Source organism: Physeter macrocephalus, chromosome 14, assembly GCF_002837175.3.
Source record: "Physeter macrocephalus isolate SW-GA chromosome 14, ASM283717v5, whole genome shotgun sequence".
In the NCBI taxonomy this organism is placed as follows: domain Eukaryota; kingdom Metazoa; phylum Chordata; class Mammalia; order Artiodactyla; family Physeteridae; genus Physeter; species Physeter macrocephalus.
The window spans coordinates 11,254,836-11,278,200 of NC_041227.1; the positions used below are offsets into that span (position 1 = coordinate 11,254,836).

The 23,365-nt window shown below is 42.9% G+C and overlaps 1 protein-coding gene and 2 long non-coding RNA genes across 12 annotated transcripts in view; 1 reads left to right on the plus strand and 2 right to left on the minus strand.

Annotated features, from left to right (window-relative positions):
- Nucleotides 1–17,409, minus strand: part of SLC9A8 (solute carrier family 9 member A8) — a 74,454-nt gene extending 57,045 nt beyond the window's left edge. For 6 of the 10 annotated variants that reach the window (XR_003683084.2, XR_008619416.1, XM_007100301.4 and 3 more), the window contains exons 1-3: nucleotides 16,737–16,891; nucleotides 15,254–15,432; nucleotides 6,652–6,732 (exon numbers count right to left, since the gene is read on the minus strand). Coding sequence is in view for 8 of the 10 variants with exons in the window: in XM_007100301.4 (XP_007100363.1) it covers nucleotides 6,652–6,732; nucleotides 15,254–15,432; nucleotides 16,737–16,771 (295 nt within the window). In the remaining 2 variants the exon portion in view is untranslated. Of the gene's footprint in view, nucleotides 1–6,651; nucleotides 6,733–15,253; nucleotides 15,433–16,375; nucleotides 16,604–16,736; nucleotides 16,892–16,938; nucleotides 17,050–17,331 lie in introns of those variants that run through there. The other 4 variants (XM_007100300.4, XM_055090890.1, XM_055090892.1 and 1 more) reach the window with 4 other exon arrangements.
- LOC129392795 (uncharacterized) overlaps nucleotides 1–23,365 on the minus strand; it is a 176,323-nt gene that overhangs the window by 110,813 nt on the left and 42,145 nt on the right. The window lies entirely within an intron of this gene.
- On the plus strand, nucleotides 17,550–20,934 carry LOC112066191 (uncharacterized). The gene is made up of 3 exons (XR_002892465.3): nucleotides 17,550–17,696; nucleotides 20,289–20,382; nucleotides 20,483–20,934. It is a non-coding gene; the product is annotated as an uncharacterized lncRNA (long non-coding RNA).

Below are 23,365 nucleotides of genomic sequence, written 5' to 3' on the forward strand. Positions count from 1 at the left end.
ACGTCAAGTGCCCAGGTGGCCAGAATCATCTTTCATAAGTTGGGTTGCCATACCTACCGTCAGGCTGGGTGGGCCCAGGAGCAATCCATTTTAAGATGCAAGTGTTACATTAGCGATCAGACTTGTGCCGATCTAAAAGGCACAAGTATGCTTTACTTGTGGCCCAGACCTCTATGTCATCTTCAGCTGTTACAGCAACATCTCTCTCTCAGCTCAGCTCCTACATACGGCCTCATGGGGAGCTCTTTAAGACCAAGTGACAGAGGAGAAAAAAAAAACCCACGCGTGGTTCATGAAACACTCGGCCAGCCTCTGATGTTGGCCACTTCAGTGTCTGTGCAATGGGCTCATGAGCACAGTAGCCATGATGGCAGACACGGAAGCTGTGCAGGGCCCCTACGGCATGAACGCCCTCTCACCAAGGCTGCTCTGTAGCCATTGCCACTGCTGAATGTATGACTGGAGAACCACAGAGATCAACACTCATCACCTGGTGTGGTACCATCCCTTGAGAAGACCAGCCAGCTGCACGATGGCAACTCGATTACATCAGACCCCTTCCATCCTGGAAAGGGCAGCAATTCATTCTGACTGAGGCTGACACGTATGCTAGCACCACCGTCCCAGAGTCCGTAAGTGTCTGAGCCACCAAAGTGGGATACTGCTTAACAATATGTCGACAACATGTCAAACCAAGAGACTCACTTTATAGCAAAGGAGGTGCAGAAGTGGGCGTGAGACATGGACACCACACGGTCCTATCCAGAAACTGCCAGTCAGCCAGAGTGGTAAACGGCCTCTTAAAAATGGAGTTGCGGGGCTTCCCTGGTGGCGCAGTGGTTAAGAATCCGCCTGCCAATGCAGGGGACACGGGGAGCAACTCAGCCCGTGCACCCTACAGCCTGTGCTCCACAATAAGAGAAGCCACCGCAATAAGAAGCCTGAGCACCGCAACGAAGAGCAGCCCCCGCTCGCCGCAACTAGAGAAAGCCCGCATGTGGCAGCGAGGACCCAACGCAGCCAAAAATAAATAAATAAATAAATAAATAAATAAATAAATAAATAAATAAATAAAAAATGGAGCTGAGGCAAGGCTTGGAGGTGACATATTGTGAGGAATGGCGCACTCCTCCAGGGTGCGGTATACTCCTGAAACCAGTGGCCATTATAGGGTGGTACATCCCCAACAGGCAAGCATGGGTACAGCACACAATGGGTACACCACTCACCATCACTCTCAGCGACTCACTTAAGAGTGGGGATTCCTGCTTGGAGGATTTCTGCTTCCTTAGCCTGAAACTTTAGGCTCGGTGGGTTGAAAGAACCTGGCTCCCAGAAGGGGACATTTCCACCAGAGTTCACATAGTAAGAGTTACAACGGCTGCCGCCTGGTCACTTTGGGCTCTTTGTGCCAACAGACCAGCAGGCCTAGAAACAGGCTACCACGTTGGCAGGGGTGACTAACCCTGATTACCATGAGGAGACAGCCCTGCTACTACATGATAGGGCAGAAAGGAATATAATTACTTATGTAATATGTTTTTAACCACAAATGATTTTTTGAAAATACTTTAAAATATTGTTAGCACATTTTGTTAGCTATAATCATAGAATCACTTATGCTATAATAAGGTGATTTTGAAATTCCAGTCCTTGATGCTGCTACCTATACTAATATAGATACTCCAAAGATAGTATTCTGAAAGACAGAAGACCTGCCAGGAAGATAAGAATCAGGACCTCAGAGCTGTCTGTCTGTTTTCTGGGGAAATGCTGTTTATATATTTTGTTTTTAAGGTAGCTTACTTTTTCAGTGGAATGTTATTCCTTTCTATTCTGTTGAGAACATTTATGTGGCGAAAGAGGAAATTTATAGAAATCAGCCCAGATGTAGCAAGTTTCCAAATGCAATCCTTTAACAACCTTTCTTCCTTTAAAGTTTAGACTACCTCACTCTTCTGACTTACCTAAAGGATTTAAGTATAAAATACAACTTTAAGATGAAAAAATGCTGAGCCAAGAGCAGATGACCATAAAACTAAGGAGAATCAGAGCAAGACTCCAGGCAAAAGCATGCACTATTACACACAGAGCACACATTTAGCTAATGGCAGCTAAAGAGCAACAAGATGTTCCAAGAATAAATTGTCCCCTCTGAGCCATGTTTCCAGAAACCCAGAGGCTAAAAGTCTGCACTAGCACTCTTCCTTGGAATGCGAGAGCCTGGAAAATCCTTAAGAGTCTAATGTGATCATTTTGTCAATGTGACAACCAATTTTGGCCTCTACCTCTGAGACAGCTACTCCAATGCCAACAAATGAATGCCTGTTTCTTCTCTAATAAAAATCAAAGTACCTGAGACTCAGGGAGAGTTACCCATGGGACAGCTCAAGCTGCATCACAATTGGACTCTCACAGTCTAAAAAGTCAGGAAAGCTGTTAGAGTTAGAGTCAGGATTCTTGCTTTAAGTTTTCTCTAAAAAAACCGTTCTTAGAACTTAAGTACAATTAGAATATAATCACTATATATGCTTTTTTCCAGAACTACCTTCGGTCAACAACTCAGGAACTGAGTGATTTTTTTTTCATCGTCTTCTACTCAAAACCCCCATTGACAAAAAGAGCCCTACTCTTAAAAAAAAAAATTTCAATCCTTTAGTCAAAACAAGGAGTTAATATAACTAAAAGCACAAACATAGTTAAGCAGGTTATGACAAGGAAGCACATTTGTATATTCCTATTTATTCAATGACTCAATCAAATCCAGTTGCAAGTTAAAATACGGTTTTTCTAACTATCAGCAGTATTCAGGCTAAACCCTGGCATTTGTAGTCAAATTCCATTCTTAACCCCATTCAGGCCTTTCCTCACTCTACGATAAAGTATGACTATGAAAAAGAAAATTTATTCCTATTTTTGCTATATACAACAGAGGACAGTAGGCAGTACAACTATTTCATTTTCACTCCTTACCAATTTCAGCCCAAAATATATGAATAGTGAATCAGCACTATATGGCCAATAAAAATAAATATGTGAACTTTACTAATACATGGAAAGAACAGTAAAAAGTGAAGAACACAAAAAATGACTGAAACTCAAACCAAGTCAAGTCATCTGATGGACATGTGTGAGTCTACACATGGTTTGGAAGGGAAGGAAGCATGATAAAAAGAGCTGGTTGTCAATGAAAAGGATTTTTCTTCTTTACAGCTAAGTGTGAAAAAATATATATATACATTTTTAAAAGGCCCGAACTACAGAATTCCCTAAGTATAGAAAGTATCTGAAAGCTTTGAACAAGGGCCAAGGAAATAGCTTTAGAACTTCATGTTGATACTATGTTTTTATAAAGAATTAGAAAAGTCTTGATTCATTTGAAAATACAGTAAAATAGAAGAGCGGAAATGTGCTTTTTGAGTACAGATAGTCCTCTTCTATACCTACGATTTCTTAGGAACTCTGAATGCTTAACACAAAAGGCCAACAGTATCTCTAAATGACTGTGGACTAAAAAGTAACTTCTGGTTAGAAAAAGTAGGCTAGGAAAAGTTACCCCTGAAAGAATGAAAACCCCATTTTCTCTGGCAGCTTCATCTAGATTCTTTTTTGGCACAAAAGTTGGAAATTCTTGAAACGGTGGATATCTCAATATTTTGTTACACTTTGCTCCAGTAGGAGAAAAAAGTTTTCCTTCCATTTACATAGCTTTATGATATACAGAACTACTTTGATAGCTTTGTCAGCATTTCTAAATTTTAACCAAATGTCCTCTAATATAACAAAAAGTCCTTTCTGGACCCCAGTACTCTCCCTAGAAGTGCTCTTAGTATTCCAGTCACCTGAGCTAGCAAATAAGTACTGAAAGCAAGACTGACGTTCCATCACCCACTCCCAAGCCCTAGTTGTATAGGCTACAGTTATTTGTGCAACATCAGCGAAGAAAGAAACCTTGTGGATGGACAGCCTTTGCTGACCCCCAGCATTGCTCCACTCCATGTCCAGTTCTGCGGTGGCCATTTGGTCAGACTTCATCCTACAACTTCTGGTGGAACGAGGGAGAAGAGGAGGTCACCTTTCCCAGCGTGACTGCTACTGTAAGGAGAGCAAGCCTGAAGCTGTCAAGTCTTACCATGTGGAGAGAGCCCCCCTGAGAGTGAAGCCAAAACAAAGGGAAGCACTGTTGAGAATGGAGAAAAACTGAGTCCAGGAGACTTGATCCAGCGAAGTGTGAAGCTGGCACCGCCTGTAGCTTTTTTGGTGCCATGAGCCAATGGGTGTGCAACTCCACCCACACCAATAACTGTTTTCTTTGAATCATTTTGAATTGATTTTGTCCATTGAATGGAAAGAGTCCTATATCAGTTAAGATGTTTTCCTCTGCAAGTAAAAGAACACCTGACTAAAAATGGCTTAAACAATGGATGTTTATTATCTCATGTAACAGGCAGCTCTGAGATAGGTAGTTTCAGGGCTATCAATTCTACAAAACAACAGTGTAGTCAAGAATCTGGGCTTCCCATCTGTCCCCTTGGCAAGCCTGAGCATTCTGGCTTTTGTCTTTGAGCCACAGTGATTGCAAGATGGCTACCAGTGCTCCTGGCATCACATCCTCATACAACAGCATCAAAGGAAGGAGAAATTTCTCTTTTTATCAGAGAGGAAAAATGTTTCCAAAACTCCTCACCCCAGCACACTTCCTCCCCTTGGTCTCACTGGCCAGACCTGGGTTTCACAATGCCTGCTGCCTCCACCCCTTTGAAACAATTATCACAATGCTGAAAACCAATCTTGACCTGGAGGAGGGGCCTACCTTCCTTGAGCACACTGTGGCAAGACACGGGGTCAAAGCTAGGGTTCTGTTTTCACGGAGCGGGAATGGCTCTTAGGTAGGCACACAACAATGTCGCTGTAAGTCCTGTACAAGCACTGGTGTTCAGTGACCCGCAGTTACTGAAACATTCAAGAGACGGTGAGGAACCTGACATTCCAAACCAAATTACAAGAACCACCACTTAAATTTCCATGTGCACAATACCTAAATACACACCAACTATAGGTCTTATTCTTAAGAAACTATGTAAACTGACCACAAAACTGTAACTTCCTTGCAGTGGCTTTTTAAGTCTTTACTGAATGACCCAGAATAATAAGTATTAGCTATATAGGTTATTTTCGAGGTGCCTAATATCAGGAAAGGAATGTTAACAAATGATCCTCCTCTTCTTAGAGCTCTAAGGCTCTTGTTAACTAAGTTTGTTAGAATCTGCCAGGATGTGTAGCTGAAGAGCCTGCTCAATAGAGAGCAGGAACTCTGAGTAAAATTGATTTCTAACTCTTTACTGAAGATCAAAATTATCCAGTGGTACATCTTCCTTAAAATATGGCATCACCTGGGGGTTACGGGACTTAAATGAGATGGCAATGTGAAGGCTCATAGGCCAGAACCTGGCACTTAGTAGTACTGTGAAGTCCAGGGAAAATATAGGAGGGGTTGAAACAGAGTAGTAGGAATGCTGGTACTGGTAGGGGAAGGAGAATGAACAGAGTCTGATCATTCATTTCTAAAGCTAACCTAAACCACTGCTATATTGCGAAAAATACTAAATACTATACTAAACCAGATCTAAGGCAAAGAAAATTAACTTATAAAGCAACAGTGGTGATAAGGAAAATTAAATATCATCAGTAGGCAAGTGGAAACTAGTAAAAGTAACTACAATATAATAAGCTGATGAAAGCTTTGGCTGACCTTAGTGAAACCCTATTTACTATCCCTTAAGCTTCCCCACCGACATCTTGATTTTAATACTTACTGAAAAGTAAGGTCCCTGCTTCATTAACCACTTCAATGAACTTACATGTGAGGTCAACTGTGATTACAGTGATTCATACATTCTAAATAGAGGCTAATTATCTTAACAGTTAATTGCCACAGGAAACAAAAGAGGGAAATATAAGTGAGGTAGAATGGAATGCTCTCTGAAGACCTTAGATCTGACTGACATTAAAGTGAGCCATTCCTCCATCCTAAACCTTCAAGTGAGAGCCTCTTCCGGCTGTAAAACTCAGTGATTCTATGAATTAACTGTCAATTATTCACCTTAGTCGAGTGACAGCACAGCCTAGTAGTAGACCTTAGAATGAACAGTGTGAATGTTCATTTCCAAAGCTAACCTAAACCATCACTATATTGGGAAAGAATTTCTAAATATACTAAACCAGATCTACAAGGCAAAGAAAACTTATAAAGTATATATAATTTTATATATAAAATTAACTTATAAAGTAGTGGTGATAAGAAAAAAATAAATATCATTGGTAGGCAACTTGAAACTAGAAATAAAGTAACTACAATATAATAAACGGATAAAAGCCTTGGATGTGCCCTGAGGGTGGTTCTAGAAGTAGAAAGGGCTCTCAAGTTGGATAGAGGGGCTTCTATGTGACCTTTAGGAGGTCAACACCTCTCTCTGAGGCCCCAGTGTCCTCATCTGTAAAATGGGATCATAACACCCTCATGGCAGCTTGCAGTGACAATGAAATGAGCTCAGGTGTACACCACATCTCTTGTGGTTCCTAGCACTTTGGAGGCACTCAAAAAGTGGTATACTTAGTGCTTTTATTATAGGATCACCAATAAGCACTCACCTAACGAGACAACAGCAACGCTCTCTGGCAGGAAATGTAATCTGTATCGGATCAGTAGATGCACCAATATGATGCAGATAGCTGTGGGAAAAAATAGGACATTGTTAAAACAGCCCAACTTTTTTTTTTTATTATTTTTTTAACATCTGTATTGGAGTATAATTGCTTTACAATGGTGTGTTAGTTTCTGCTTTATAACAAAGTGAATCAGCTACACGTATACATATATCCCCATATCTCCTCCCTCGTGCGTCTCCCTCCCACCCTCCCTAACCCACCCCTCTAGGTGGTCACAAAGCACCGAGCTGATCTCCCTTCTCCCTATGCTATGCGGCTGCTTCCCACTAGCTATCTATTTTACATTTGGTAGTATATATAAGTCCATGCCACTCTCTCACTTTGCCCCAGCTTACCCTTCCCCCTCCCCATGTCCTCAAGTCCATTCTGTACGTCTGTGTCTTTATTCCCGTCCTGCCCCTAGAAAACAGCCCAACTTTGAATGATAAACACCAAGTCCAAGGCAGGGGTTATTTCTAGGAGGCTGCCAGGGAAATGGACAACTGACAATGACATAGTAAACTTCAGCTGTATTTTCAATTTCCTATTTCTTAACCAGGAGGTAGATGCACGGTGTTCATTACATTTTCTCCCTATTTCTTTACATGCCTGAACTAGTTTGTTTTCCAGTTGTTGAAAGAGCAACAGACATCTACCTCTATTCTAAGCTGTAAACCTTATATAACCACTTAAAATTATTCAAATTTCCCTGATTTTGAGAAATGATCCTCAATGGTGAGGAAGAAGTTAATGAAATCAATCACTTTTATGCAACTAGAGCTGCAACAGAATATATGTTGACACAAAGTATCTTGCCACCACATGATCGTTCGCTTTTAACGCAGAAGGAAGTGAGAGTGTTTTAAAAAACAGAACAAGGTTAATATTGGTTTGGTGATAAGAGCATCAGAGACCTGAAGATGGGGTGCTTGCTCCCCAGATGGGTACCAGGGCTCCCATTGGTTGAGGGCTTCCCATGAGCCAGGCACTGCACCGAGCACGTCCCAAACGCTGTCTCATTTGACCCTCAACACCCCCTCTGAATGAGCTGTTATCACCACTACCTCCTTTGATTCAAGATAAAAGCTGAGGCTTAGAGAGGTCCCACCGCTGGTAGGCGCCGCAGGGTTGAGCTTAATTCCAACCCTGTGCCCTTAATCCTGGGCACCCACCACCCCCCTCCCTGCGGCCTTCATTCCTCAACCAGCAAAATAAGAATAACGTCTGACTTTCCTCACAGGGGTGTTGTCATGAAAGAAAAGAAACAGAAAGATGTAGAACTATTTGAAAGGAATACATATTTCTGAACCAAAAAAAAAGCACACTTTTGCATAAATAACTCCTAAATGTAATTTCAAGACCCAAATGTTAGTGTGCATGTCTTTTTCTCTTACTAGGCACCTAGGTGGTATGCCATCTCATCAATCAAAGTATTACCTTGATAGTACTAAAAATAAATGTGTTGCCTTTTTTTTTTGTAAAAGGAAATGTTTAAACAATATGCATGGCTGTGAACTGGCCACCCTCAGAGCCCACACTGACAAATTAGATTATCTTTAGTCCCACCAAGAAGCGCCAGGTGGCCAGAGAAAGGAAACAGCTGTAAATACAGAAATTTTGTCCTCCTTTCACTCTATGCTCTAAACTATCAATCTCTGCTGTTATTTTATTATAAATATTTAGCCTAGTTAGAAAACTCCTACACTAAATACTAAGAGCAAGAAAAAAGTTCCAATGCATTAGTACATGTAACCAATGAGAACATGTATTGCCTAAAAAGGCAGGCAGGTAAGCATATAAGTAGACAGAAAATTGATCTAAGGAGTGGAATCAGTTTCTGCTCTTTCTTTGCACCAAGCTGGATGAAAAATGTTTACAGTTTATTCTCATAAATCACACAACTATTTGCAGCTTTAAGAGCAAAAGAGAAAACTCTATCAATGGAGAGAGCTACATATACGAGTGATCAATGCCAGGGAATGGCCTTCAGCTATAAAAAGGAGACCTGCAAAGACAACCCATAGAATCGGAGAAAATATTTTTAAGTCATATGTCTGATAAAGGTCTAGTGTCCAGAGTATATAAAGAACTCTGACAACTCAACAACAAAAAGACAACACAATTTTAAAATGGGCAAAAGACTTAAACTGACATTTCTCTAAAGAGATGCAAATGGCCAATAAACACGTGAAAAGATGCTCATCAGCATTAATCATTAGAAAAATGCAAATCAAAACCACGAGATAAAACTTCCCACCCACTAGGATGGCTATAATTAACATAACAAGTGTTGACAAGGATGGAGAGAAACTGGAACCCTTGTGCATTGCTGGTGGGAAGGTAAAATGGTGCAGCCTCTGTGGAAGTTTGGCAGTTCCTGAGAAAGTTACACGTAGAGTAACCACTTAACCCAGCAATTCCACTCCTAAGCATGTACCCAAGAGAAATAAAAACATATGCCCACATAAAAACCTGTACAAAAATGTTCATAGCAGCACTATTCACAATAGCCAAAAGGTGGAAACAAGAGTATAATTGCTTTACAATGGTGTGTTAGTTTCTGCTTTATAACAAAGTGAATCAGCTACACGTATACATATATCCCCATATCTCCTCCCTCGTGCGTCTCCCTCCCACCCTCCCTAACCCACCCCTCTAGGTGGTCACAAAGCACCGAGCTGATCTCCCTTCTCCCTATGCTATGCGGCTGCTTCCCACTAGCTATCTATTTTACATTTGGTAGTATATATAAGTCCATGCCACTCTCTCACTTTGCCCCAGCTTACCCTTCCCCCTCCCCATGTCCTCAAGTCCATTCTGTACGTCTGTGTCTTTATTCCCGTCCTGCCCCTAGAAAACAGCCCAACTTTGAATGATAAACACCAAGTCCAAGGCAGGGGTTATTTCTAGGAGGCTGCCAGGGAAATGGACAACTGACAATGACATAGTAAACTTCAGCTGTATTTTCAATTTCCTATTTCTTAACCAGGAGGTAGATGCACGGTGTTCATTACATTTTCTCCCTATTTCTTTACATGCCTGAACTAGTTTGTTTTCCAGTTGTTGAAAGAGCAACAGACATCTACCTCTATTCTAAGCTGTAAACCTTATATAACCACTTAAAATTATTCAAATTTCCCTGATTTTGAGAAATGATCCTCAATGGTGAGGAAGAAGTTAATGAAATCAATCACTTTTATGCAACTAGAGCTGCAACAGAATATATGTTGACACAAAGTATCTTGCCACCACATGATCGTTCGCTTTTAACGCAGAAGGAAGTGAGAGTGTTTTAAAAAACAGAACAAAGTTAATATTGGTTTGGTGATAAGAGCATCAGAGACCTGAAGATGGGGTGCTTGCTCCCCAGATGGGTACCAGGGCTCCCATTGGTTGAGGGCTTCCCATGAGCCAGGCACTGCACCGAGCACGTCCCAAACGCTGTCTCATTTGACCCTCAACACCCCCTCTGAATGAGCTGTTATCACCACTACCTCCTTTGATTCAAGATAAAAGCTGAGGCTTAGAGAGGTCCCACCGCTGGTAGGCGCCGCAGGGTTGAGCTTAATTCCAACCCTGTGCCCTTAATCCTGGGCACCCACCACCCCCCTCCCTGCGGCCTTCATTCCTCAACCAGCAAAATAAGAATAACGTCTGACTTTCCTCACAGGGGTGTTGTCATGAAAGAAAAGAAACAGAAAGATGTAGAACTATTTGAAAGGAATACATATTTCTGAACCAAAAAAAAAGCACACTTTTGCATAAATAACTCCTAAATGTAATTTCAAGACCCAAATGTTAGTGTGCATGTCTTTTTCTCTTACTAGGCACCTAGGTGGTATGCCATCTCATCAATCAAAGTATTACCTTGATAGTACTAAAAATAAATGTGTTGCCTTTTTTTTTTTGTAAAAGGAAATGTTTAAACAATATGCATGGCTGTGAACTGGCCACCCTCAGAGCCCACACTGACAAATTAGATTATCTTTAGTCCCACCAAGAAGCGCCAGGTGGCCAGAGAAAGGAAACAGCTGTAAATACAGAAATTTTGTCCTCCTTTCACTCTATGCTCTAAACTATCAATCTCTGCTGTTATTTTATTATAAATATTTAGCCTAGTTAGAAAACTCCTACACTAAATACTAAGAGCAAGAAAAAAGTTCCAATGCATTAGTACATGTAACCAATGAGAACATGTATTGCCTAAAAAGGCAGGCAGGTAAGCATATAAGTAGACAGAAAATTGATCTAAGGAGTGGAATCAGTTTCTGCTCTTTCTTTGCACCAAGCTGGATGAAAAATGTTTACAGTTTATTCTCATAAATCACACAACTATTTGCAGCTTTAAGAGCAAAAGAGAAAACTCTATCAATGGAGAGAGCTACATATACGAGTGATCAATGCCAGGGAATGGCCTTCAGCTATAAAAAGGAGACCTGCAAAGACAACCCATAGAATCGGAGAAAATATTTTTAAGTCATATGTCTGATAAAGGTCTAGTGTCCAGAGTATATAAAGAACTCTGACAACTCAACAACAAAAAGACAACACAATTTTAAAATGGGCAAAAGACTTAAACTGACATTTCTCTAAAGAGATGCAAATGGCCAATAAACACGTGAAAAGATGCTCATCAGCATTAATCATTAGAAAAATGCAAATCAAAACCACGAGATAAAACTTCCCACCCACTAGGATGGCTATAATTAACATAACAAGTGTTGACAAGGATGGAGAGAAACTGGAACCCTTGTGCATTGCTGGTGGGAAGGTAAAATGGTGCAGCCTCTGTGGAAGTTTGGCAGTTCCTGAGAAAGTTACACGTAGAGTAACCACTTAACCCAGCAATTCCACTCCTAAGCATGTACCCAAGAGAAATAAAAACATATGCCCACATAAAAACCTGTACAAAAATGTTCATAGCAGCACTATTCACAATAGCCAAAAGGTGGAAACAACCCAAATGCCCATCAAATGATGAATGGATAAACATAATGTGGAATATTATTCAGCCATAAAAAAGGAAGGGAATTCTGACACATGCCACAACATGGATGAAGCTTGAAAACATTATGCCAAGTGAAAGAAGCCAGACATAAAAGGTCACATATTGTATGGTTCCAATTGTATGAGATATTCTGAGTAGGCAAATTCCTAGAGACAGCAGAAAAGTGTTTACCAGAGATTGAGGGGACGGAATGGGGAGGGACTGCTTTTAATAGGAACTGGGTTTCCTTTTGGGGTATGAAAATGTTCTAGAACTAGATAATGGTGATGGTTGCCCAGTACTGTGAATGTACTAAATGCCACTAAATTGTGCACTTTGAAATGGTAAATTTTATGTTATGTTTATTTTACCACATACACATCCTTTTTCTTAAAAAAAGAATGAGGTAGATACAAAAAGACTAACATGGAAAGATCTCCAAGACATTCTGTGAGATGAAAAGGCAAGTTATAGGACCCCACTTATATTAAAACAAACTCCAAACTATATGTGCCTGTTGGTGTGTATGTGCTTACGAATGTACACATGTATATATACACATACAAGTGCATGTTTTCAAGTACACTTGGGAAAAAACAGAGCAAGAAGGGACGAAAGCTTCTGTGTCATATGGAGGGTATGAGTACAAGTTAATGTGTTTCCAATTTTTCATGCCTGAAGTTTTAATTACAGAAAATATATTGAAACATAGGCATGTCAATTTTAACAACTCCATTAAATTTAATGGCCCATAAAATGTGTCAAATGATGCTAATAGTTAACTCTAAGTCAATAATAATGACTCACTATTGTCTCTGTGGAGTCAAAGATCGGCAAGGGTTAAGTGTAAGTCAACTGATTTCAAGCTTCTAAAAGTCAAAAGTAACCAGAGTTTTGGCATCCTTTCCACACAAAAGTTACAATTTCATTTGACCTGACTAAAATAGTAAACAAAAGTGGTAAATCCGTTCCAGGTTATGAGTTCCTGAAGTCTAGAATAATCTATGGACTATTTCCCTCAATTCACTAGTCTATATATTTAGTGAGCTGGCAAGTTACCTATTAACAGCCATTTTATTTTTCTTTATCAGAGTTACACTGTTTGGACACATAAACACAAATAAATATACAAGAGACTTAATAATTTGTTGATATACAAGAACAGAGGAAAAAAATGCCTTCAAATTTACTTAGAAAGCATTCCACTCTTCTAATGCATGCTGACCTACACATAAAAAGTGGAGATACCAACTCATCAACTGATTAGGTGAAAACAGAAACCATCTGACATCAGTATGACTCTAAAGTACAGGTTTATGATCTGTTCGAAGAGAAGACAATCCAATAGAAATATGCAGCACTACTAAATACAGTTCAGCCCTTTTTGGCCTCAAAGAGGCCAAAAGTGGGCAGGATTTTGTCTGGATTAAAAAGCACATTATAAAAACCTGTTTTGGGGCTTCCCTGGTGGCGCGGTGGTTGCGCGTCCGCCTGCCGATGCAGGGGAACCGGGTTCGCGCCCCGGTCTGGGGGGATCCCACATGCCGCGGAGCGGCTGGGCCCGTGAGCCATGGCCGCTGGGCCTGCGCGTCCGGAGCCTGTGCTCCGCAACGGGAGAGGCCACAGCGGAGGGAGGCCCGCGTACCACAAAAAAAAACAAACAAACAAACAAACCTGTTTTGTGATCTCGGGCACAAGCTAATCCTAGACGCTCCACACCCTGAAAGTTACTTTGAAAGTCTTATCCTTTTCACCCTCCTGTGAAAAAAGTGATTACAAAACAGAAGTTTTTTTTCCCAAGGCTTGCCTTTTATATTCCCTAACATATCATGCTGACAACAATGTAAATAGACTAATAATACTCTTTCAGGTTTAAGGATTCAGGTACTAAAGACTTCTTGATCAAGGAAAGAACTGCTTTTCTTCTTTGTATTCAACTACTGTAACAAAAGGGAAAAAAAAGAAAACAAAACAAGACTCCTTGATTGTTAAAGTAATCCCCTAGAAATAGAATTCAATTACGCTGAAAGAGTAAAAAATTATTTGGGCATATCAAATCTAAATGGACACTGTACACTTGTGGTTTGTGTACTTTTTCAGTGTACAACTTAGAAGTTTTTTAAAAACTATGAAAGACAAGGATGAGTCCTGGGATTTTAAATAAAATTAGTATCTTATTAAAATTATTTAATTAACAGAGTCTGAATAGAAATGTGAAAGAAGTTACACTTTTCCTCAAAAAAACAGTCCTAACAGCCATCTATTATGGCTATGGAAATACTCTGCACTTTTCCAGTTTTTTGTACCTTCCTTTCTTCTGAAAAAATCTAATCAGAAATATGACTCAGTATCATTAAAGAGAAGCAGAAAATGTAAACGGTCCAACTTCACTCTTCAAACAAGAGTTTGGGGCTTCCCTGGTGGTGCAGTGGTTGAGAGTCCGCCTGCCGATGCAAGGGACACGGGTTTGTGCCCCGGTCCGGGAAGATCCCACATGCCGCGCGCGGAGCGGCTGGGCCCGTGAGCCGTGGCCGCTGAGCCTGCGCGTCCGGAGCCTGTGCTCCGCAACGGGAGAGGCCGCAACAGTGAGAGGCCCGCGTACCGCAAAAAAAACCAAAAAAACACGCACACACAAAAACAAGAGTTTGGAGGGTCATATTTGAAGCTATTTCTTCCTTAGCTGATCCAAAGTGGTTGTGCAGTTTCAACTGGGTCTTCTAGTCTAAAACAGGTGTCTACTGTCCATAGTCTCTGGGAGGCAGCTACGTTATTGCCTTTTATCTAAACTTCTTGACCGATGTCTGGCAACCTGGATATTAGCCTCTAGTCTCCCCCAAACCAGGTCTGTCAATAATTTAACCTCTCTGGGCCTACATTTCTTCACCTGCTAAAGGAGGAAGTCGAATAAAATGAGATTTTCAGTTTGAGAGAGTAAATCTGTTTAAAGAAAAACATTATATAGGTAAATAACAGCACAGGTGGTACGCAGATACGGCAAAAGTCATGACCATGGTTAATGGGAATGACGGAAGTTAAGGAAAACAGTGTGCGAGGGCAAGGGTGTCTGATCTTTTACTCACAGCAAACCTCTTAACTAAGTAAAATTTTACGTGGAGGCCTAATGGGCACAAGGGACAAAATGCTGCTCTGGTCAGAAAGCTGGATGCTCTTCCATTTCACACCCCACCCCACCTCCTGCTCCCACCACCACCTACACAGAAACACACACAGACTCTCATGAGCAGAGTCTGAAATACACTAAACTAGATGTTCAAGGTTCTCTCTACACATCCTTTCAAAGGATGTCTAAGATATATAAGGGGCTCTTCAGAACTGCTCAGCTCAATGATTTTGTAAAGAAAAAGGAGTACCCTGTTATGATGTTATGAACTGACTGATCACTGACCCTCAGCATTTGAAGTGAAAACCAAACAGGAGGAAGACTTGACAAAGTCAACAGTGGTTGACACGGGGTTAACCATACAGACAGCGCACACAGACACTCAAAATGCCAGCTGATGGTGTTTCCGCCCGCATTCCCCGAGGACCTGCATTCACCTAGGACCAGGAGGCTGAAGAAAATGGTCATGCCGCTCGACTGCTCCTCCTGTTGAGCCTGCTCCCCCGTCTGCACTGGGAGGATGGGCTTGGCAGGGGTTGGGCGCACCAGTTTTGTAGGGACCACCAGGGTGGTGTGAAGCGTGACATTGAAACCTTCATGAGTTGTATTGGGGAACCTGTTGGAGAACAGAAAAAGCAGCAGAATTAGACAAAGGAAAAAGGGCCCCGAATTATCAACACACACACAAACCAGCCAGAGAACTTTGGCACAGAGCTTTATGGGATTCACGGCTCTTGCAACCAAGAGGCAGGCTTCAGAGAGAAACTGATTAGGAAGACTCCTGCCTGCTGCGGCATGAGGGTACCAGTGGCCTCAGGTACTCTGAACGCAAACACTTAGAGGACAGGGACAAGGGGGAATCAGGACCGGTGTAGAATCAAATGCTGCCTGCTCTTTGGCACTTAATAGGGGATTTAAAGGGAGGCAAACTGGAGTCTCCTCATATTCCAAGGTCCAACATTATTTACTAAGTGCCTTATTTCTCCAGTTTACATTCTTTTCCTTGGATAGTAGCTGCAAGTTGAAGAAGCCACTGAATTTGCCCAGTTGATGATCTGGTCAGAATGCTCTACCCTACTTTACAAAAACCTTCTCTGAGTTCAAAAGGCCCAAATGTAATCCCCTGTGTAATCCCCTCCTCCACGCTACTGCTGTGTTCCTCACACTATCTCCTCACACTGTGTTGGGATTGTAAACTAGTACGATATTGACATAATGATCATTGTAACTGTGATGATAACAGCTAATGTTTTTTGAGTACCGCTTCATTCCAGGAAACAAGTAACATACCAACTCTCATTTAATAGGCGTAATAAGCCTGAGGTGGACACTACTACTTTCTCTTTTTTACCCATGAATAACAAGCTCAGAGAGGTTGCATAACTTGGCGAATATCAGTCAGTGGCAGAATCAAGCTTTGAGTCCAAACTTGAAATCAGAGTCATACCACCTCTTTTGCTTTGTGCTGCTGAGGCCCAGTTTAGTGTCTGGGACAGAGAAGACAGATGCTCAATAAGTAATGTGACTAAATGAAATGACCACCAGGCCAAAAGACATACATGAAAAGTTGTCAGGTGAGGAAGTCAAATTTCAACCATGGGGTTGGTTCCTTGTTCATTTTCACATACTCATTCCACAAACACTGATGGGGCACCTATAACACGCAACAGACTGTGCCTGGCAGGTATGTAGATGGACTAAGAGTGGTCCTTCCCCAGCAGCACCAGGAGGACAGAGGCACCTTCACCCACTTTATCTCATCTTGTAATTAGCTCCCTTGCTCTCCACACTCCAGCCATCCTGCCGTTCTTTCTGTCCCTCAAAAAGGCACTAGGCTCTTTCTTGCTCCTGGCCTTTTGCGCCTGCTGTTTCCTCTCCTATCCCTCCTTCTGGTCACTGAGGTTTCATGTGGCACGTCACCTCTTCCCGAGAAGCCTCCCACACGCCAACACCATTCCGTTTCCTCCAGAGCACTGAAATCATCTCGTCTATTTATGGTCTTCTTTTTCCACTAGAATGGAAGCTCCCTGAGAGCGGCTCCTGGTCGGCCTCCTTCACTACCATGTGACCAGGGCCTGAAATAGAGTAGATGGCCGCCAGTTAACGAATAAAGGAAACTCACTGAAGGAAACAGATGTGAAAAATAGTCATTACAATGGAGGAGGTGACTGGCTACGTAAGGGGTGCGGCTGGGGGAATTTCTGGAGGCGGCGAAGCGCTGCGTAATCAGCAGATGCGAAAACTGGGAAAGTGAAAATTGGCTTGCGGTTTCCGCAAGACGGCTTTCGAGACCTACGCTGGGCAGCCGATCCCTAGCCAGAGGGTCCAACCTCAAGGAGGCTGCACGGCCCAGGCCCGTCCCTCCAGCCCTCCTCGCAGGCGCCGGCATGGTCAGTCCTGGCCAACCAGCACAAAGAGCTCCGCCTTCTGGGGCCGGAGGGCGGCCTGAGGTGCTCGCAGTCACCCGATGGGGCCCAGCCCCGCCGCCTCCGCCGCCCGGGTAAAGCCCACTCACTCCTCTTCCGCCATCTTCTCCCCAATCCTGCGGAGCCTCCGAGACCACCGAGCCGCGGGGCTAGCAGGGCCCTCTTTTGCTTCCGGCTTCCGTTGGAGGCGCAGAACGGGGGGGCGGTGTCTCGGCTGCGCAAGGGCGGCACTTCTGTCCTTTCGTCTCTATGGCCCGAGGGTGGGAGGTCCTCCGGGGACGTTCCGAATATCTGTCTGGCCTGAGCGTTTTGACCCTCCGGCCCTACGAGATTCCGGTTTTTCCCTTCCACAGGGTAGGGACGTTTTTGGGGAAACTCCTGTGAGGTCACTGTGACTCACCCTGAAAGCAAGCTCTTTCTGCTCAGTGGGGTTGGGGATACAGGAAGGAACAAGGTGAGTTTGGAGGGGTAGGAAGAACCCTACCGGGAGAGCTGGTACACTGTTATGAGGCCTTTGGGTTTGACACCACCTCTGCTGCTACCTCCCTTCCTGGTCGAAACCATCGTATCTCAGCAGCTGTGATAGCTGCTTAAACCCTCTTTCTGACTCTGCTATTGTTCTTTAAGCTTTTCCACACATCGGCCTCAGTGATCCTTTTGAACTGCAGTCACGCCGCTGCTCAAAATGTACCCTGGCTTCCAATCTCAATCTGAGGGAAAAAAACCTTGGAGAATCTCCAAGACTGAACCCTGCCCCCTTACCCCCGTGAGGTCAATCCCCTCTTCTCCTCATGCACACTTTCCATGCTGGTCACAGTGACTTCCTCGGGGTACCTAAAACACACCAGGAAAACTTCCACCCATGTATTTGCTGAGCCCTTAGTCAAGGATACTCGGCTCCTAGGTTGCCCCTTGGCTCCCACCTTTCCCGCTTTCGGGCTTTTTGTTTACCCTTTTTTTGTCAATTATACCTTCTCTGACCACCTTGGGTCTAAAACCCAAGCCCTCTTCCCTTCCCTCTGTTATTCCCCTCCAGAACACTGAACATATTAATAGTACGTTTTACTTATATATTCGTTTATTGTCCTTCTCTCCATGAGAATGTAAACTTCTGAATGCAGAAGTTTTGTTCTCTGTTTTATCTCCAGTGCCTGGAATAGTATCTGGCATATAGTAGATACTCAAGAAAAAATGATCCTTGAATAAATAACCCATTTTGAGTTTATTTTTGTGTATGGTGTTAGGGAGTGTTCTAATTTCATTCTCAGAATAGGAGAAAATATTTGCAAGTGAAGCAACCGAGAAGGGATTAATCTCGTGCAGCTCATGCAGCTCAATACCAAAAAAACAAATAACCCACATAAAAAATGGGCAGAAGGGCTTCCCTGGTGGCGCAGTGGTTGAGAATCTGCCTGCCAATGCAGGGTACACGGGTTTGAACCCTGGTCTGGGAAGAGCTCACATGCCGTGGAGCAGCTAAGCCTGCATGCCACAAACTACTGAAGCCCACGCGCCTAGAGCCCAAGCTCTGCAACAAGGGAAGCCACCGCAATGCGAGGCCCGCGCATTGCAACCAAGAGTAGCCCCCGCTCGCGGCAGCTGGAGAAAGCCCGTGGGCAGCAACGAAGACCCAATGCAGCCAAAAATAAACAAATAAAATAAAATAAATTAAAAAATGGGCAGAAGATCTAAATAGACATTTCTCCCAAGAAGACATGCAGATGGCCAAAAAGCACATGAAAATATGCTCAATATCACTAATTATTAGAGAATTGCAAATCAAAACTGCAGTGAGGTATCGCCTCACATCAGTCAGAATGGTCATCATCAAAAAAATCTATAAACAGTAAATGTTGGAGAGGGTGTGGAAAAAAGGGAACTCTCCTGCACTGTTGGTAGGAATGTAAATTAGCACAGCCACTGTGGAGAACAGTATGGAGGTTCCTTAAAAAACTAAAAATAGAACTACCCTATGACCCAGCAATCCCACTCCTGGGCATATACCCAGAGAAAACCATAATTCAAAAAGATACACGCACCCCAATGTTCACTGAAGCACTGTTTATAGTGGCCAGCACATGGAAGCAACCTAAATGTCCATCGACAGAGGAATGTATAAAGAAGATGTGGTACATATACACGATGGAATATTACTCAGCCATAAAAAAGAACAAAATAATGCCATCTGCAGAAACATGATGGACCTAGAGATTGTCATAGTGAGTGAAGTAAGTCAGACACAGGAAAACAAATATCATACGATATCGCTTATATGTGGAATCTTAAAAAAAGGGTACAAATGTAGTTATTTACAAAACAGAAATAGAGTCACAGATGAAGAAGACAAACTTATGGTGACCAGGGGATAAGAGGAGGAGGGATAAATTGGGAGACTGGGATTGACATACACACTACTATATATAAAATAGATAACTAATAAGAACCTGCTGTATAGCACAGGGAACTCTACTCAATACTCTGTAATGGCCTATATGGGAAAAGAATCCTAAAAAAAAAAAAAAGTGGCTATATGTATATGTATAACTGATTCACTTTGCTGTACACCTGAAACTAACACAACGTTGTAAATCAACTATACTCCAATAAAAATTTAAAAAAATTGTTAGTTAACTCCAGAAGTGTTAGGAAACAGAAGGGTTTTGAAAAGAGGAGTGCTGTGGAGAGCTAGGGGCAGAGGCAAGGATGGGAGATCTCAGACCAGCTAAGAGGCCTTTGCAATAATCTGGTCGAGAGCTGACAGCACTTTGGATTAAGTTGATACCATGGGTATGGCAGGAATGGTTGGACTGTGGGTGGGTATTGAAGGCAGGATTTGCTGATGGACTGTGGCCCGTAAAAGAAAGAGAAGAGTCAAGGATGATGTCAAGGTTTTGGCCCTTGAGAAGAAGAGCTCTGTCTGGCTCAAAGCCAGAGTCCTCTGCCACTCCAAGACCTCTTAATTCTGTTGTCAAAGCTAAGTGAGAGAATGGGCTCTGTGGGTGTGGTACTGGGCTATTGTTTCCTTAATTTCTTACATTTCTTTCAGGCAGAGATTATCATCAGTGGTAAACTGAAGCACAGAGAAGTCAAGCCACTTGCCTGAAGTCACACAGCTGGCAAATACTGAGTCTGGGATTCAGGTACAGAGTCTTTGGCTTTAACCAGTACCCCCTGTTGCTCCTCACTGCCTTAATTTCTCTGGCTCTAAAATGGGACTAACAGCCTACTTTCCTCCATTAGCACAGAGCCTGGCAAGAATGAACTGGCCCATAAAGGATTGAGAACTGGGTTCTCTCTGAGCCACATTTATTAACTGGGAGCTTGAGACTGTCACTCTTCTTCCAGCCTCAGAAAACCCCACCTGGCTGGAGTCGGACCCCCCTGGGCTGGAGGTAGGCTTCCTTGCATTGGGCCACAAGCTGTGGGCCAGTCAGGATGAAAGCAGGGCCCTGAATTCATCGAGGGCTGCCCCGTTCTCCCTGCCATGCCACAGATCCTGCTATCAGGGCCAGATCTGGGCTTTGTGCCAGTCCTGGACCTGCTGCCAACAGGGGGGCCGTAGAACACCTGCGCTCAGGACTGTGAGCCAGTCCCAGCCCTTCTCACCTATTCCTGGGAACGAATCTAAAATCCCCCATCACTGTCCCCAGGAAGGCAAATAAAGTCTTTCAACATGCAGTTCCTGGGTTCATGTGCCATGCCAGGCTGAGAAGGGGCAGGCTCTGGTGCCAGGCAGTTTTGGCTCTCTACCCCGGCTCGGGACCTGTGGGCTCTGACCCTGGGACACCACAGCACCCTCAGAGCCTCAGCGCCCCATCATAGTTTTGACAGAGCCCCTCTTTGGAAGGCTGTTGTAAGATTAGAGAGAAAGCTTTCGCCTTGGTTCTCTGTTCTCTGCCCTCTTACCCCTAATCGTCCTCTTTCCTGCCATTCAGGTCTCAGTTTAAATGTCACCTCCTCAGGGAGGCCCTCCCTGACCACTCAGTCTAAAGCAGGGGTCAGCAAACTTTTTTTGTAAAGAGCCAGACAGTAAATATTTTAGGCTCTGTGGGCATTCTGATCTGTGGCAACAACTCAACTCTGCCATTGCAGTGGGAAAGCAGCCATCAAAGATTTAAATAGGCATGGCTGTGTTCCAGTAAAACTCTATGGATATTGAAGTTCGAATTTCTTATGATTTTCACGTGGCACACAGTGTTCTTTTTATTTATTTTTTCAACCATTTAAAAATGTAGAAACCATTCTTAGCTCACGGGATATGAAAACAGGTGGCAGTCTGGATCTGGCCTGCCGTGGGCTGCCAACCTCTGGTCCAGTCTTAAACGTAAGTGTTTCTGAGACACTTATAACTATCAGATATTTTTTCCCTTCTTTCCTCCCTCCTTCCTTTCCTTCCTTTCTGAGTTTATCATCCGTTTCCCCCTCTAGGATATAATCTCCTTGAAAGCAGGGAGCTTGTCTCCCTCTCTCTCCTTTCTTCTGTCCTTTATCTCTTCCAACATTTTTTGAACACTTTGTACCAGACATTATTCCAAGTGCATTATGCTCAGTAATTTATTTAATCCTTTTAGTAACCCTATGAGGTACACTGATTAGCCCAATTTCACACATGTGGAAACCTGAAGTCTTGAACATCATTCTGTTGTTCCCAGAGTTTAGAAAATGCTGAAGCTGTCAACAAAACAGAGGTACCAATGAAAACTTTTGAACAAATATGATATTTCATATTTTTTAAAAAAGGGAATCAAAGTGGTTACCATCAAGTGGTTATTAGTCAAGGTTCAATCAGAGAAGCAGAACCAATAGAAGATATTTATTAAGGGATTTATTGCAAGGAATTTTCCCAAAACAACACAGATTTATTATAATTCTATAGGTTAGAAGTGTCATGGGGCTAAACTCAAGGTGTCAGCAGGGCTACATTCTTTTGGAGGCTTTAGGGGAGAATGTGTTTTCTTGCCTTTTCCAGCTTCTAGAGGCTGCCCACATTCCATGGCTTTTGGTCCCATCCTGTATCTTCAAAGCCAGCAATGGCATCACTCCAACCTCTGCTTTGGTCATCACTTCATTTCTGACTCTGACTGTCCTGCCTTCTTTCCTTTATAAGGAGCATTGTGATTACCTTGAACCCACCCAGAAGGATCTCCCTATCTCCAGGTTAACTGATTAACAACCTTAACTGCCCCCTGTCATGTGACATAATATATGTACAGGGTCCAGGGATTAGCATGTGGACATCTTTGGGAGGTATTACTCTGCCTCCCATGCCATGGAAAAATAAGTTCTGTGTTGGCTTTCCCTGTATTTTTTGTTACGATTTAGCATTGTGTCATATTCATTTACACATGGGGTAGAGTTGGGAATAATTTTTTAAAGCCTGTTGACATTAATGTTTTCATCTGGCCCTGGCCACTTGGCAGGTAATAGGCACTAGAATTACCAGGCACAAATAAAAAAATTGGGCTTGTAGAATTCAGTGGAGTCAGGTGCAGTACATACTGCTGAGAGATTGTGTGAAAAAGTACAGATTCCAGTCCTATCACAGACCTACTGGAGCTCAGGCATGGGGCCTGGGAATCTGAATTTCTTCTTGGCTCTCCCCTACCCTTACCAGACTCTGCTAGTGCCTGCTCATAACGTCTTGGAGGGTCTTACTGCTGCCTAAGGGCTTCCTCTCAGCACAGTACAAGCCAGCTGTGCTGGGGAATTGATGCTGTCAGAGCACCCCTCAACCAGTAACTTGAAAGAGTTGGAGGATAAACACCCCCAATCCTTTGCCCCTTGCGTGGGGCAATTCTGCGGTCATATTCTAGTTTCCTGGAACCCCTCAGTGGGAGTAAGCTTCAGCTGCCCTCAATGGTGACGCACTTGAAGTACATAACACACACACACACACACACACACACACACACACACACACACACACAGCCAGCCCTCCTTCATATCCTTGGGTTCTGCATCCTCGGATTCAACCAATTGCAGATCAAAACTATTTGAAAAAAAATTCCAGAAAGTTTCAAAAAGCAAAACTTGAATTTGCTGTGCCCTGGCAACTATTTACATAGCATTTATATTATGTTATGTATTAAAGTAATCTACAGATGATTTAAAGTATACCAGAGG